Raw genomic sequence first — 16339 nt, forward strand, 5'->3', positions numbered from 1 at the left:
ATGCTGCTTGGCCTGCTGTGTTCATCCAGTTCTGCACCTTCTTGTCTCAGATTCTCCAGCATCTGCAGTTCCTACTACCCCTACGTATACTCCACTGTAAAGGAAAACCGGAACTGAGGTAACCCAGCTCAACGGACACCAGAGTTCAAATACCAGGTGGGAAAACACAACAGCGCTTCATCGGAGGCTGCACTGATGATGTTACCCAGCAGGGTAATGAAATGTCTGCGGAACAACAAACCAGCTTGGCGAGCCAACCAACCACAACATCCACAACCCGAGCTACAAATCAACTCCAAAACCTTAGACAATCACTGAATAGTTTTAGGGTTGAGGTAGATAGATTTTGACTACTTGGGAATAGGAATTTGTGGAGTTGAGGCATTCATTTTATTGAATGGCCTTGAGGCAGGGGGTTTGTGGTAGCTGAATCATCTTCTCCTGCTCCTAATCCATATGTTCAAAACTAAACTGTGCTGATATTTAGTGCAATTGGCTTCAAGCATGAATCCATGAAACATATAAGTGACACAGATGAAGACTCAGTTGTGAACCACCTCAGGGTAAGCCGATTCTTGGAAGGAAAGAAAAACCACCTGTTAACACAACATCTGATTTAAATTGCAAAGGTTGTTAACAAGTATGTTGTCCCCTTTGAGTTGATAGGAATACAGAGTAGTTTGGACAGTAACGATTGACTTGAATAATATTACTATTCTGTCAAACCATGGAGCAATATCTGAAATTCCAATTAGATTGTCTCAGCAGATATGCTTTTTGATAATTATTTCAGAGGATGTCAATGCATATCGATGATTCAATACACTGCATTCAAGATTGATTGAGGTGCTGAAACTGAGCTTACCACTTATGCTCCTCATAGTAACTGAAATGCAAAGTAGCACAAATCAACCCAAAATGTTCAGCTGAAGATTGGTTAAGGTCTCATAATAGGCTATCTAACTGCTTCCTTGACTAGGCAATGGTAGATATCACAGATGAAGCCTAAAAGGGAGGAATACCAAGAGATGATTGGGTGTGTTCAAAATCAAATGTCCACAAACTCCAGTCCCTGCCAGTTAGACTTTGTAGTGAATGCTCAAAAGTAATTAGTATATTTGAGATAGTTTCTTACAGCAATATGTCATGGAGCCAACGGGGAAGCAGGCTACCTTGGATCTGGTAATGGGTAATGAGGCAGGAGTAGTAAAGAACCTCTGAATAAAAGATTCCATAGGAAGCAGTGATTGTGACATTTCATATTCAGATTGAGAGTGAGAAACTTGGGTTGGAAACAACCGTGTTTAACTTAAAGAAAGGAAATTGTAATGAAATTGGGATAGATTTAGTTAAAGTGAACTGGGCAGAGGGGTTATCAGGAATGACAGTAAGCAAGCAGTGGCAGACTTTTAGTATCATAGAGTTCCAACAGTACATAAAGAGGCCATACAACCCATCACGTTTGCACTGACCCTCTGAAGGGCATCCCACCCAGACCCAGCCCTCCCACCCTATCCCCATAAACCCACATTTACCAATCCACCTAACTTGTACATCATTGGACTCTGGGAGGAAACTGGAGCACCTGGAGGAAACCCATGTAGACGCAGGGAGAATGTGTAAACCCCACACAGTCGCCCAAGGCTGGAATTGAACCCAGGTTCCTGGTGCTGTGAGGCAACAGTGCTAACCACTGACCTTCCGTGCCACCTTTTAATGGGGTAATTCATGTCTCTCAGTAAAAATATATCCCAGTAAGAAAGGAAGATTCTAGGAGAGGGATAAACCAACTATGGCTAATCAAGGAAGTCAAGCAGAGTATAAAACTGAAAGAAAAAGCATATAAGGGGACCAAAGTCAGTGATGGCCCTGAAGACTGGGATAAATTCAGAATCCAACAATGGAGGGCTGAAAGGAAAACAAGGGCAAACTAGCGAGGAATATAAAAACTAACAATTAGGGCTTCTTTAAATATATTAAAAGGAAGAGAGAGGTCAAAGTGAACATAGATACTTTAGAAAATCAGTCTGGGAAACAAGGAAATAGCAGTGGAGTTAAACAGATATTTTGCATCAGTAGAAGATACTATGAATATCCCATTAATATTTAAGAATACAGGGAAAGAATTAAATACTGTCACTATTAGACAAACTAATTGGGCTAAAGGCAGATAAGTCCCATGGCCTGATGGCTTGCAATCTAGGACCCTAAAAGTACTAGCTACAGAGATATTGGATGCATTGGTTGTAATTTTCCAAAAATAGTTGGATTCTAGAGAAGTATCAGAGGGTTGGAAAGCCTGTTAATGTGACACCCCTATTCAAAAAGGGAGGGAGGCAAGAAGTGGGTAACTATAGACTGATTAGCCTAGTGTTGGAAAAGTATTGGAATCAATTTTTAAGGAAATAATAGCAGCATATTTGGAAAATTATCATCTAATCAAACAGTCAGCATGGCTTCATGAAAGGGAAATTGTGTCTGACTGATTCATTACAGTTTTTCAAAGAAGTGTCAACCAGAGTGGTTAGTGGGGGACCAGTAGATGTGTTGTATTTGGATTTCTACAAGGTGTTTGACAAGATTCCTCACAAAAGGTTAAGTCACAAAATAAGAGCCAATTGTGTTAGAGGTAGTATATTGATGTGGATAGAGATTGGCTCGCGGGCAGGAAACAGCAAGTTCCTTGGGTTCTTTTTCAAACTGGCAATTTGTAACTGGTGGGGTTCCACAGGGATCAGTACTGGGACCACAACAGTTTACCATATGTATTAATAGCTACGAGGAAGAAAGTGAATGTACTGTAACCAAATTTGCAGATGACACAAAAATAGGTGGAAAGCAGGGTGAGGGAAGAATGCTTACAGTTTACAGAGAGATATTGATAGATTAAGTAAATGGGCAATAAGTTAGCAAATGGAGCATAATTTGGGAAATGTTCATTTTGGAAGGAAGAACAAAATAATAGAATATTATTTAAAATGGAGAAAAACTGTGGAAATCTGCAACACAAAAGGGATTTGGGGGTACTGGTGCATGAAACACAGAAAGTTAGCATATGGGGCAGCAAGTAATCAGGAAGACTAATAGAATTTTGGCTCTTATTTCAAGGGGGTTGCAGTATAAGAGTAGGGAAGTGTAACTGCAACTGTACAAGATGCTATTGAGACTACATCTGGAGTACTATGAGCAGTTTTGGTCCCCTTACTCAAGGAATGATATCATCTCATTGCAGGTAGTTCAGAGAAGGTTCACTTGGATGATCCCTGGTATGGAGGGATTGTCTTATGAGCAAAGGTTAAACAAGTTGAAGTTTACTCACTGGAATTTAAAAGAATGAGAGGGGATCTCATTGAAACACGTAGGGTTCTTAAGAAGCATGACTGGGTAAATGCTGAGAGGTTGTCTCCCCTCATGGGAGAGTCTAGGGTCAGAGGGCATAGTCTCAGAATAGGTGGAATTTCTTCTCTCAAAGGGTTGTGAGTCTTTGGAACTCATTACCACAGCGAACAGTGGGAGCAGCATCCTTGTGTATATTTAAGGCCGAGATAGATTCTTGATCAGTCAGAGATTCAAGGGTTTATGGGGAAACAGCAAGTGGATGTGAGAAATGTTCGATCAGCCATGATCCTATTGATTGGAGGAGGCTTGAAGGGCCAAATGGCCTATCCATGTTCCTATTTGTTACGGTCTTAAGGTTCACAAGGTGAAATGGCCAGAGGGAGCAAAAACAAAGGGAACAGCTGTAAAATGCTGTTTCAATTGACTGCTTCAAATGATTCCAGACTGGGACCAGTTTTATGAACTCTTCCCAAAAAGGAGTAAGCAACAGAAAAAGCTATAACGTCAGCTCCATGTGATGAGTGGTAACATTGCAAATTGGATTTCTCCACATGGTTCAAATATGTCTGCTTTGGAATAAACAACTGAAATGTGTTTGTGTATTCCTCTTGGATATACAGCTAAGAAGCCCCATCCATAAATCTCCCGTTTGAAGCTTTGATACCACATGGGAGCTCATAATGCAGGAAACACTCTACAGCAGAACATTACTCATGCAGGATTCTGTGACAGAACTACATTACAATTCATTAGGCCCAAGGAATGGCTGTCTGAGTTAATGAGATTACATATTTAAATGGAGTACCAAGGCAGTACTAATGTGTACAAACAAGTTTTTAGTTTAAACAAACTTTAAGTTTCTGTTCGAAACTGTTAGAACCATTGGGTATACACTGATTTTCTTGTCTATCATAAGAAAAACAGAGATCACATTATACCGCTCATTGTACATTTTGTTCACTGAAGTGCTTTTCAAGTTCTTCCCATTTATGTGAAGATTCTTATAATCTCAGGGCACCTGAAATTCCTTTATGGCCAGTTTTGTTTCAACAAATATACTTTATTTGCGAAATATATTTCTATTTGTGAAGGTACATTATGATGTCACAATGAATGATCTACTTCTCCTACATCTTATCAACTCACTCTCTCCCACCATTTGCTATAAACTTCTGCCTCTAGCCAGTGACTGTGAAATTGAACAATTAATGTGTACTTACCCTGATTCTGTGGCAAAGAATTGAAAGAACCTGGAAGGAAGCTCAAAGAGTCTTGGGAAGATAAACAAACACCTCTTTGAAGCCTATGGACTGGTGCTATTAACTGTGTTTCCCCAACGTTTCTTCATGCCACCCATAACACCATGTTTTTGTTTGTCTGCCTGTATGCATGTGCAGTGGTTTTAAAAAGAATGGGTGAGTTTCAACTAGTAGAGTTATATGGTGATCGTTAATAATTTGGATACATGCAGCTGCAATTTATTTGTTTATAATACATGGTAGGTCCTTTCAAGCATGGGAACCTGGTGTAGTAGTTGGCATCTCCCTTCTTTGGTGGAGTTTTTTTATTGTTGATTCCCAAGGCTGTTCACAAGTTCTTTTCAAGGGGTGCAGGAGAGTGGTGTTTGAGGAAAATATAGTAGGTGACTGTCCACTTAAATACCTCCTCAATCTTCTTTCTGCCATCTGTTATTATCTGTTTTATTAATTGTTGAATAATTTTGTACTTGCAATTAACAATTTGAAATCCTGAAGCTGTGTATTTAAAACACTTAGAATGGATGGGGGCAGAAGAGTTCCAGTGGTATTGGAGGCAGACTTGGAGACAAGTTCAACTAATTCCCAATTCCTGCGAAAACAAACTGACTTTAAAAAAACTCTTCAACCAGCTCTTTGGATTGTATTGTGTTCAGTCAAAGGCTTCAAAAGAAACCTTTCCACTATTACAACTCATACTATCTATGCATATAACGCTTCATATTTGTTCTAACTCTCCTTGGTGCAGCAGGGGCTCTAAAATCATTGCTATTTATGAATAGTAATTAACTACCAGCAACAGTAAACCAGCCAAAATGATAGTCACAAACCCAGAGGAAACTAGTCTTATAACTAAAATCCACAAATGATAGCATGGGGAACATTATTTTTGCACCAATAATTCATCAAAGCATAAGAAATAGGAGCAAAACAGATCACACAGGTCCGAGTTTGGTCTCCAATCAGCAGACTATGGTTGATCTGATATCATCTCCACTTTGATACTGAAAAGTCTATTGCTGTCCATCTTGAATGTGCTTAATGACTGGGCATCCACAGTTCCAGTTGAGGAATTCCAAACATTCATAACCCTTTGAGCAAATTTCCATACCTTGGGTCAGAAGGGCCAGCCTCTCATGCTGAGACTGTGGGTTAGATTTTTGTCAAGGAAACTCCACAGATTTTCTAAAAACTGGGTAGGTGGGACTCTGATTCAGAAAACCTACCGTCATTTCCAATATACTTTATTGATAGGGGAAAGGGGTCAAGTGTGAACTCATATGAGGGAAGTCTAAACTGTACAGGAACATTTTGAACTCTGTGCCAAGTTCAAACTGACCCAGTTTTTGCTATATTAAGAGTCCTATTCATAGTGTAGGAGAGTCACAATGTTTTTAAAGAGCTGGTGTACGCTTTGTAAATACATTAAATGGAAGAAGTTAATCAGGGAAAGAGTATGGCCCATTAGGAATCAAGGGAGCTACCCTTCATAGGAAGGGTGTTGAATGAATACTTCACTTCAGTCTTCACTCTGAAAAGGAGAACGGAGATATGGAATTCAGGAAAGGGGACTATGAGGAACTTGTAGTTTGACATAGGAAATAGGGAAGTATTGGAGGCACTGTTTGGCTTAAAAGCAGACAAAACCCCTGGCCCAGATGAATTGCATCCCAGGCTGTTATGGCAGGCAAGGCAAGAAATTACAGTGGCTCTAACACAAATTTTTAATTCCTTTCTGGCCTCAGGGAAAGTGCCAGAGGACAGGACGGCTATTGTGGTTCCACTTTTTAAGATGGGTTGGATGAGGGAAGTTCAGTTAATATAGTTTAATGTGGATTTTAGCAAGGCTTTTGACCAGGTCCCACATGGGAGACTGATTGAGAAAGTTAAAGCACGAGGGAAACTTGGCGAGATGGATCAGAAATTGTCTTAATAATAGGACACAAAGGGTAATGGTAGAAAGCTGATTGAGTAGCAGGAGGCTGGTGTCCAGCAGTGACCACAAGGACCAGTACTGGGACCTTTATTGTTTGTTATATAGATAAATGATAATAGATGAAAATGAAAATGTCAGGGGAATGGTAAGCAAATTTGCAGATGACACCAAGATTGGTACAGTTGCTAATAGTAAAAATGGTTGAAGGTAACAGGAGGACATAGATGGGTTGGTCAGAAGGGCGGACCAGCAGCAGGTGATAGTTAGCCCTGATAAGTGTGAGGGTGATGCTCTTTGGAAGAAACAAGATAGGGGAGTATTTAATGACTAGCAGGACACTGGGGAGCTTAGAGAAACAGAGGGATCTTGGGGCAATTATTCACAAATCCTGAAGTTGGCACAGCATGTGAATAAGATAGTTAAAAAGCTGAGAAGGCATATGGGACATTTGTTTTCATCAGTTATAGCATAGAGTATAAAAGCAAGGGGGTAATGTTGGAGTTGTACAGAGCATTGGTCAGGCCACAACTGGAGTACTGTGTGCAGTTCCAGTCATCTCACTGCAGGAAAGATGTGGTGAAACTAGAGGGAGAACAGAGGAGCTTCACCAGGATGTTACCGAGAGGAAGATCTGTCCCTTAGCTCCCATGTTTACATTGGTAAATTTACCACTGTACCCCAGCAATGGAATCATGAATCCATAAATATTTGAGTCAACAGGGCAGGTTAAAGGAGAAAGATTTAGCAGTATTAACCAAGAGAGCCAATCCATCATTCACTCCAATGACAAAAACTGCAGAATTAATCAAACATAAAAGCATGAAACCTAAATTTCCTGCCTCAAACGAATGTTAATCAATTTCAATTTGGAATGGAAGCAGGAAGAAAAACACGTGGCTAGAATGATGCAAAGGGATTAAGAATCATTAAGCATTCCAATCTGGGTCTGCTTTTGAACTGTAGGTAAGTTGCTGGGCTCAGTGCAGCTTCACATGACACGTTGAAGAACTACTGATTAAGTTTATGAACAGTCAATACACATTACTCTATCTTTGAAAATATAAAGTAATTTCTGATTTTTAACACCAGATTGTTCGATGAAGTTTTTCCTCCAGATTTATTGGGATGGTGGGTTTTTATGCTACTGCATTCCAGCAAGTAATTTTGGGGCAAAATGCATGAAACACTACATTTTTTCTCCTTCACATTCTTTATTCACAACACTTTTCAGACGGATTTGTGAAGAATAATACCAAAGTGACATAATAACAACTTTAGGCTACAGAAAGCCAATCAATCAATCAAAAGGTTGATATTTATACCTAGAGTACACAAGAGCAGTATTTTTTTTGGAAGAGAGAGTGAGATATCAATGTGCATCAAATATAAAAGTACTAAAAATTTAAAGAGAAAATAAGTGCAAAAGATAGCAAAGCAGAGAAGCAATTTGGTTTGCATGAGACCTTGTATTCGAGCTTCATATACAAAGGGAATAAATTGACCCAACATCAGGTATCCTTAGGAAGCCACTCAATGTGAATGAGGCAGATTTCTACCTCTGAATGCTCCTTTAGTTATGAAGCTTTGCATCTAATTAAGAAAGACTTGCATACAATATTATTAGTTTCTTAATAGCAACTTGTTTAATTCACTGAAATAAGACAGTAAAATTGTTCACATTATTGAAGATATTACACAGATGAGGCTCTTGGATAAATAATTTCCCCAAGAGTGATATCATTGTGCCTTGACTCCAATTCAATTGTTGTGTCTTTGGCTCATATAATTGCCTTTTTAAGGCTGTACAGTACTAACTGTAATAAATCAGCTGAAACAGACATTTTACAGGCACACCATAACAATGATAGAAAATGCATTTCTAGTCTTACCCACCTCAATTAGGGGACAGAAAATTTAATGTTTGACTTTTTAAATGAGTGGGTGCTTGTTGGGACACAATCCTGCAGGTGGCAGGAGCTATCTCGTACCTTTTCCAAGGCTTCATGGGCAACGCTGAGACAAAGAGTGGTACCAAGCTAGTCAACCATGGAGCGCATCCAGTCAAGTTCAATCTGGTTCATTCTTCTGCAAGTGCCATACATGTGCATTTTCCAGCAAGAGCCAATAGTTCAAGGTCAGGAGTAGGATCCTCAGTCCTGGGATGTCGAGGTCAGTTATAATACCCCAAATGTGTACCTTCTGATCCATAAGGTTTTAAAATGATAAAAATTATTGCCTTTAGGTAAGAGGTTGGTATGAAGCTACAAAATGCAACATTTTCTTTCGCAGGGTAAAAAATCTCAGTACATATTTCAGTAAATTTAAATATTGACACAATTTGAAGTGCACTTTTTTCCCCATTTTGATTAGAAAAGTAAAAGTTTGCTAAAAATACTTAAAATATCAGCTGTAGAACTGAAAGGTGACTAATGCAGGACTACTGCTATAATAAAACATGTATTTGCTTTCGTGTCCATACAGGCAAATTCTTAAGAGTTCTCTTGTTACAAAGCCATTCTTTTGGGCATCTAGTTATGAAAGACTTTGCTTGCAGCAAAGTTAGTGCCTAGTAGCAAATCATTCAAATCACTGAAATAAAAATAAATAAAATTGTAAGATCATGGAAGACATTTTTTAAGATGAAGCTCTTGGATATATTATTCCACAAAACTGATAACAATGCAGCTAGACTCCAATTCAATTGTTTTATATCTAATGTTAAATCTATTCAAGAACCTTGTTTTATATCAAGCTCAAACAATTCTAACCTGTACTGATTTTGATCAAAATGTGTTTCAATAGTTTGAGACAAAATAGAATATCCATGTTGCATTACAAATTTATTGATTTTACATTATTGAGTTTAATACACTATTTATGGTGTTAGGTGGGAAACAGGAAAATTAACATCTTTCTCTTCCATGTCTGTGAAATCTGGTCATTAAAATAATATTGCTAAATCAATAAATTGTGCATCAAAGTGTATATACCGGCTACATTAAGCAGTTCAGTAAAACAGATGGTAACTTGGAGTAGAACTGATAGGGTTTAGTTAACGTCTTTCTCTGCCAGTTCATACTCTAAAATCTAGCCCATGTGGTCATTTTTCATACACCTGCCCAGGCAACAAAAGCCAACAGGCTATTCAAACACTGAGATGCCACACAGTATGCTTCTGACCACACAGCTGCTGTTCCAGCAGAAATTAATTGATAATGATTAAGAAAGACTGAAGAATTTTCCCCTCAGTTAAATAGTGCACCCAAAGTCAATAGCAGTGCCCTTATTGCAATCCAATTCAAATTAGCTAACTCATCTGGGTTGGGATAAAGTTTTGACTCTTCCTTATTTGTGCGATTCAACAAACATTGGATTTCTTTCATTGACTGATTCAGAAGGGACGTCTTGTGGTACCGAGGTAGAGTCCCTACCTCCGAACAAGGAGGCCTCGGTTCATGTCCCACCTGCTCTAGAGGTGTGAAATAACATCTCTGAACAGGTTAATTAGAAAAATAGGTTAATAAAAAAAAAAAAAAACACAACTTGATAACATCTGCGCCACAAGAAGGTCCCTCAATAAACACTGGATAAACTCACCGACTGATCAGTAAGGATGGGTTCATTATCTTTTTCAAAGGTCAATATATTTATACCATAGGATTAACTTTATCAATGTTTATTTAGCAGGTCTCTTGGTTATACAGAGCAGATGGTTGGACAATGGAACGTCCGTTTCTTTGGGCATAGCGGTAATGTAACTGAGCTTGTAATCCAAATGTAGGCTAATATTCTGGGTAGATGGATGCAAATCCCTGTACCACAGATAGTGAAATTTGAGGCCAATGAAATAGATGGAATAAGAGACTAATCCAGTGACTACCATATAAATCACTACCAATTGTTTTAAAAACTCATCTGGTTCATTAATGGCCTTTAGGGAAGTAAATCTGTCATCATTACTTGATCTGGTCTACATGTAACTCCAGACTTAAAGCAATGTGACTCTTAATCACAAGAATAGTTTAAAAGGAGAACAATGAATGCTGGCCTAGCAAGTAATGCTCACATCTCAATAATGAATAAAAAAGAACCTATCATGGTGTTGCTTCTTTCTGCATTGATAGATAATGCAAGTTCCACTGTCCAGCCATTTACTGTCATGTTTGTTACTGTATTTATTACAATGTTATAAAAAAAATTGACAACTCTTACTAGTACTGAAACGGTATTGATTAAATCATTCAAGAGATTATTGTAATGGTATTTGCTGAATAATACTGCTTAAATCAGAAAATAAAAGGAATTAATTTTCATCCTGCGAGCAAAATTACTTTGGAACATGTTATAATTGTCATTATGATGCCTTAGTCAATCAGGTTTCAGCTTCTTACACAGTAGCGAATGAACCCAAAATATTTACAGAACAAAATTGAGTCTTTTACCTGAAATCAATCTCCCCTTCCTTATCTTTGTCCAAAAGAATCATCAGCTTTTGCTGTTCAACATCATTTAAAGGGACTTTAGCATTCTGAAACAGACAGGAGTTGTCACTTTATAAACTAGCAACAATTCTCTGTGTTTTACTGCAAAGAGGGAGGTGAAAGAAATCAATAAGATACATTTCAACTTTGCAGCAGATACAGACAAAAGAACTGATTACAGGCATGAAAGAAGAGTACTACAATTTGAATGGGTGATTTTAATTTGCATTTTGACTGGACAAATCAGATGAGCTAGGGTAACATGAAATTAATTGTAGGAGTGCACCAGGGATTGTTTCTTAGAAGAGCATGTTGCAAAACCTGCCTGGAAAGAGTTTGAGGGAGAGCAACTCAGGTATCAAACCAGTGTCCTTAATTTAAATGGGGGCAATTACAGACAAATGAAGAAGCAGTTGTCTTATGCTAGCTGGGAAAATAGACCAAGGGGAAAGTCTTTGGATGAGCAGTGGTAGACTTTATTCCCATTAGTTTGCCAAATATTTCATTACATGTGGCAAAAATTTATTTCAATCGAAAAGAAGGACTCGACGACAAGGATGAACCACTCATGGTTGACAAAGCTGGTTAAGGAGTGCATCAAACCAAAAACTAAGGCGTACAAAGTGGTAAATGTCAGCGTTAGACCAGAAGTTTGGGAATTTTTTTTTGGAACCAGCAACAGATGACTAAATGCTAATGAAGACGGAGAAAGCTGATAACAAAGCAAATTAGCAAAAAATATAAAAATAAATAGCAACAGCTTCTACAGATATATAAACAAGTATTTAAAAGTAAATGTGGAACCCTTGGAGAATGCATTTAGGGATTTAACAATGGCGATTAGAGAAAATTTGTAGGAATATTTTGCATGTTTTTACAGTGGAGGATACTATAAACATTCCAAAGATAACAGATAACCAAGGTGCTAATGTAAAGAAAGATCTTGTAATAATCTCTATCATGAGGGACAAAGTATTTGGCAAACCAATGGGACAAAAGTCAGACAAGTCATCAGGATGTGATGGCCTGCATCCAAAGGTTTTAATGAAGTGACTGCAGTGATAGTGGAAACATTGAAATATTCTAGAACTCACTGGATTCCGAGAGGGTTCCAGTGGATTGCAAAACCACTAATGGGACATCCCTGTTCGGGAAGGCATAGAGATAGAAAGCAGAAAATTATAGGCCAGTTAGCTGAACGTCTATTGTCAGGAAATTGCTAAAGTCCTTTATTCAGGAAGTAAAAGCAAGGTCATTTAGAAAAGTTTAACGCAATCAAATAAGTGAACATGGTTTTGAGAAAGGGAAATCATGTTTGACAAATTTGCTAGAGTCATTTTGGAATATAGCAAACGGAGTTGAAAACAGGAAATGGTAGATATGCTGTATTTGGATTTCCAGAATGAATTTAATAAGGTGCCACATAAAAAAGTTATTGCACAAAAAGGGGCTTGTGGCATTGGTGATAATATATTACCATGGACTTAGGTTTGGTTAACATACAGAAGACCACGTCGGGAATAACTAGTCTTTTTCAGGTTCAAAAGATGCAACTTGCAGTTGCCAGAAGGATTAGTCCTAGTGCCCATTATTTACTATCTACAGTTTTGACTTTGAAGAGGGGTCACAGTGTAATGTATCCAAATTTGATGATGATGCAAAATAGGCGGGAGGGCATGCTGTTCTGAAGACATAAGGAATCTGCACGGGTATATAGATCGGTTGGGCGAGTGGGCAAAAACTTAGCAGATGGAGTTTTACATAGGGGAGCGTGAAGTGTGAAGTAAGAATCAAAAGGCAGACTATTATATAAATGTCACATGACACTAGTTTAAAGTCCAACAAGTTTATTTGACATCACACGCTTTTGGAGTGCTGCTCCTTCATCACACTTCACCTTGTGATTTCAAATGAATCTGGTGGACTATAACCTGGTGTCATGTGATGCAGGACTATATCTAGCCCAGTAGAACACTGGCACCTCCACATCATTATTTAAACTGAAGGAGGAGGGACACAGGGAGGGAGGCAGGCATAAAGGGAGGAAAGGAGGGAAGGGGAGAGACACAGACAGATGGACAAGGGAAGTGGGGGGGGGGGGGAAAAGAGGCAACAGGGAGATGGCCAGGGGAGGGGGACTGTACAAGCGATACTGAACATGTGTAGCGCAGAAGGATCGAGGTGTTCTTGTGCGTGAAACACAAAATGATAGCATGCAAATGCAGCACATAATTAAGACAGGAAATGGAATTTTGGCCTTTATTGCTAAGGGGTTGTAATTTAAAAATATAGGGAAGCTTTTTTTTTTTAAAATCATACAGGGTGTTGGTGAGGCCACACCTGGAGTACTGTTTACAGGTTTGGTCCCTACGTTTAAGGAACAATGTACTGGCATTGGAGGCTGTTCGAAAGGGATTCACTATGCTGATTGCTGAGATGAAAGAGTTGACTTATCAAGGATGCTAACCATGTTAGGCCTTTATTCAGTAGAGTTTAGAAGAATGAGTGTGATCTTACTGAAACATACAAGATTCTGAGGTGGATTGACAGGGTAGATGCTGAGATGATGATTTCCACTAGCTGGAGAAATCGTGAACTAGTTGACATAGTTCTAGAATGAGGGTACTCATTTAAAACAGAGATGCAAAGAATTTTCTGTTTGCTTTTTACTACTGAATGGTACTCAGTATCGTAAAAGGAAAAGCTGAGCATATAAAAAGAAACGGCAAATCAAAAAGTTTCCTTTCAGGAATACTTTCATTTTGACAAATACTCAATTGGAAACATTTCACAAAATCAAGATGAAGACAGCTCACTTCAAGATGAATGTGAGTTATTTGGCTATTTTTGCGTGTTTCTTGAGAGTATCTGCTTGCACAACTTTTGCTGCATTTCATTATAAAGAATGCAGTGTCATACTGACCTCCAGTGACGCCCGGAAATCCTTTAAGTTAATAAATCTGTTCTCAGTTATGTCAAAGTTGTCTAAGAAATGTTCCAACTGTAGATGGTGCACCTTCATGAATTCTTTCAGCTTAGTAAGGGGATCGGCCTGTTACAAATGATAAAGAACTACAAGAGTCAGCAGCAATGAAAAAGTGGTATATGCTTGGGTAATAAAACTCAATTTCAGATATGTTTGTTATTTTTCGGGATTTTTTTTTCTCTTGTCAATGTTGACTTTCCATTCTTCTCACATAACAGATCAGAGAATATCCACTAGGGCTTTACAACCAAACCTGTCCTTGTCCTTACCAGGCATTCACAATCTTCTACATCCAATGAGAGTGAGTGATGGTGGGGAGGGGAAAGTGAAGAGTGAGTAAAGATGTCACTGGATGGCAACCAGGAACAGGAGCCCGGAGTGATCATCTCCTCTCTAACCAAAGCTACATGCTCTATGACATTCTCTAACTCAGCAATGATTTGTAATCAAAGGTGGAATATTCTGTGTCTATAAATCTAAACTAAGATAAAATAAACTTAAATGATACCTGTGGGTGTACTATAATGGATTTTCAAAGAGTTAACTGCAGGCATTACTGCAGATTCATTATTTATTTACATTAATTATCTTCATAAAGCATTAATTTGAATTGTGTGTAAAGTATCTTCTTGTTACAACCATTTCAATACTGACAGGTTCATGGGCTATTAAGAACAAAGAAAAAAAAAACAAAGAAAATTACAGCGCAGGAACAGGCCCTTCGGCCCTCCAAGCCTGTGCCGATCCAGATCCTCTATCTAAACCTGTCACTTATTTTCCAAGGATCTGTATCCCTCTGCTCCTTGCCCATTCATGTATCTGTCTAGATGCATCTTAAATGATGCTATCGTGCCCGCCTCTACCACCTTGCTGGCAACGCGTTCCAGGCACCCACCACCCTCTGCGTAAAAGAACTTTCCACGCATATCTCCCTTAAAAACTTTTCCCCTCTCACCTTGAGATTGTGACCCCTAGTAATTGAGTCCCCACCTCTGGGAAAAAGCTTCTTGCTATTCACCCTGTCTCTCCCACTCATGATTTTGTAGACCTCAAATCAGGTCCCCCTCAACCTCCATCTTTCTAATGTAAATAATCCTAATCTACTCAACCTCTCTTCGTAGCTAGCGCCCTCCCGTACCAGGCAACATCCTGGTGAACCTCCTCTGCACCCTCTCCGAAGCATCCACATCCTTGTGGTAGTGTGGCGACCAGAACTGTATGCAGTTTCTGAACGTGACTGAATATAACAAAATGATTTGAAAAGCAGCAAAATAGGGATAAAAGTTACAAATCCAGGCTAGCTCGCATGGGAAGAAAAGGGAACTGTTGGATTCACTTTGGATTGTAGGAAGTACTGAAATGGATACAACAGGATGAATGGCCTTCTTTAGTAATTCGAAGGATGTTCTGCACACAGAAGAGGCATGAAGGATGCCCAAACATGTTGAGCAACTTCTCCACATAAAACAATTAATCCAGTAGCTCTCCAGCACCTCTTAGGGGTGAAATTATAGAACATAGAACATAGAACATAGAACATTACAGCGCAGTACAGGCCCTTCGGCCCTCGATGTTGCGCCGACCTGTGAAACCAATCTGAAGCCCATCTAACCTAAACTATTCCATTATCATCCATATTTTTATCCAATGACCATTTAAATGCCCTTAAAGTGGGCGAGTCTACTATTTTTGCAGGCAGGGCATTCCACGCCCTTACTACTCTCTGAGTAAATTATATAACAGTGTTGTAGGGAACAGGAAGCAGGTCATCTGTTTGCTGTCAAGTAATCATTCATGCCTGTTGAACTTTTGTTTCATAATTAATTAGTTTGCTTCTCTTCCATATGTCCATCCTGGAACTTTGTGGATATACAACTGAATCTCCGAATTACACAAAATAATTTATTTTAGTGATTCTGCTTATTTTTGTGGCTATTCCAAGTTATAAAGGAGGCACATTTGGAGAAACTAATCATGTAAAAATATATTAAGACTATCCTCAAACAGAGATACATTTACAATCCACTTCCACTTTTAGCTGTTGTGAATTTTATTACCTACAGACAGGGAATTAGGGAAATAATATACCAGAATTAATGATCCATTTCAGGAATTGTTGCACGATGGCAGGAGGGGGAAAAAGAAAGTCATTATGTTCTAAATTGCACTTTGGCAACACATCATTGAGAGTACTGTTGCATTCAGTAGAACTTAACTTCATCATATTGTAAGGTAAAAGCCAGGAGATTGACCATACTCGTGTAAACTGCTTCTTATAGATTGCTGTAAAACATTTGGTTGTGAAATAGATGACAATCAAGTAACCATCAGTTGATATTTC

At 38.7% G+C, this 16339-nt stretch overlaps 1 protein-coding gene across 7 annotated transcripts in view; it reads right to left on the minus strand.

The window, feature by feature from the left end:
- Nucleotides 1-8151: 8151 nt before the first annotated feature.
- The window catches only part of lrrc74b (leucine rich repeat containing 74B), a 36409-nt gene continuing 28221 nt past the window's right edge, over nt 8152-16339 (minus strand). For 3 of the 7 annotated variants that reach the window (XM_048611667.1, XM_048611666.1, XM_048611672.1), the window contains 3 exons: nt 13936-14064; nt 10974-11059; nt 8152-9120 (listed from right to left, as the gene is read on the minus strand). In XM_048611667.1, coding sequence (XP_048467624.1) covers nt 9060-9120; nt 10974-11059; nt 13936-14064 — 276 coding nt within the window. In that variant the 3' untranslated portion in view covers nt 8152-9059. Of the gene's footprint in view, nt 9121-9354; nt 10001-10973; nt 11060-13935; nt 14065-16339 lie in introns of those variants that run through there. The other 4 variants (XM_048611670.1, XM_048611669.1, XM_048611668.1 and 1 more) reach the window with 4 other exon arrangements.

This window comes from Rhincodon typus, chromosome 24 (genome assembly GCF_021869965.1).
Source record: "Rhincodon typus isolate 14 chromosome 24, sRhiTyp1.1, whole genome shotgun sequence".
In the NCBI taxonomy this organism is placed as follows: Eukaryota; Metazoa; Chordata; class Chondrichthyes; order Orectolobiformes; family Rhincodontidae; genus Rhincodon; species Rhincodon typus.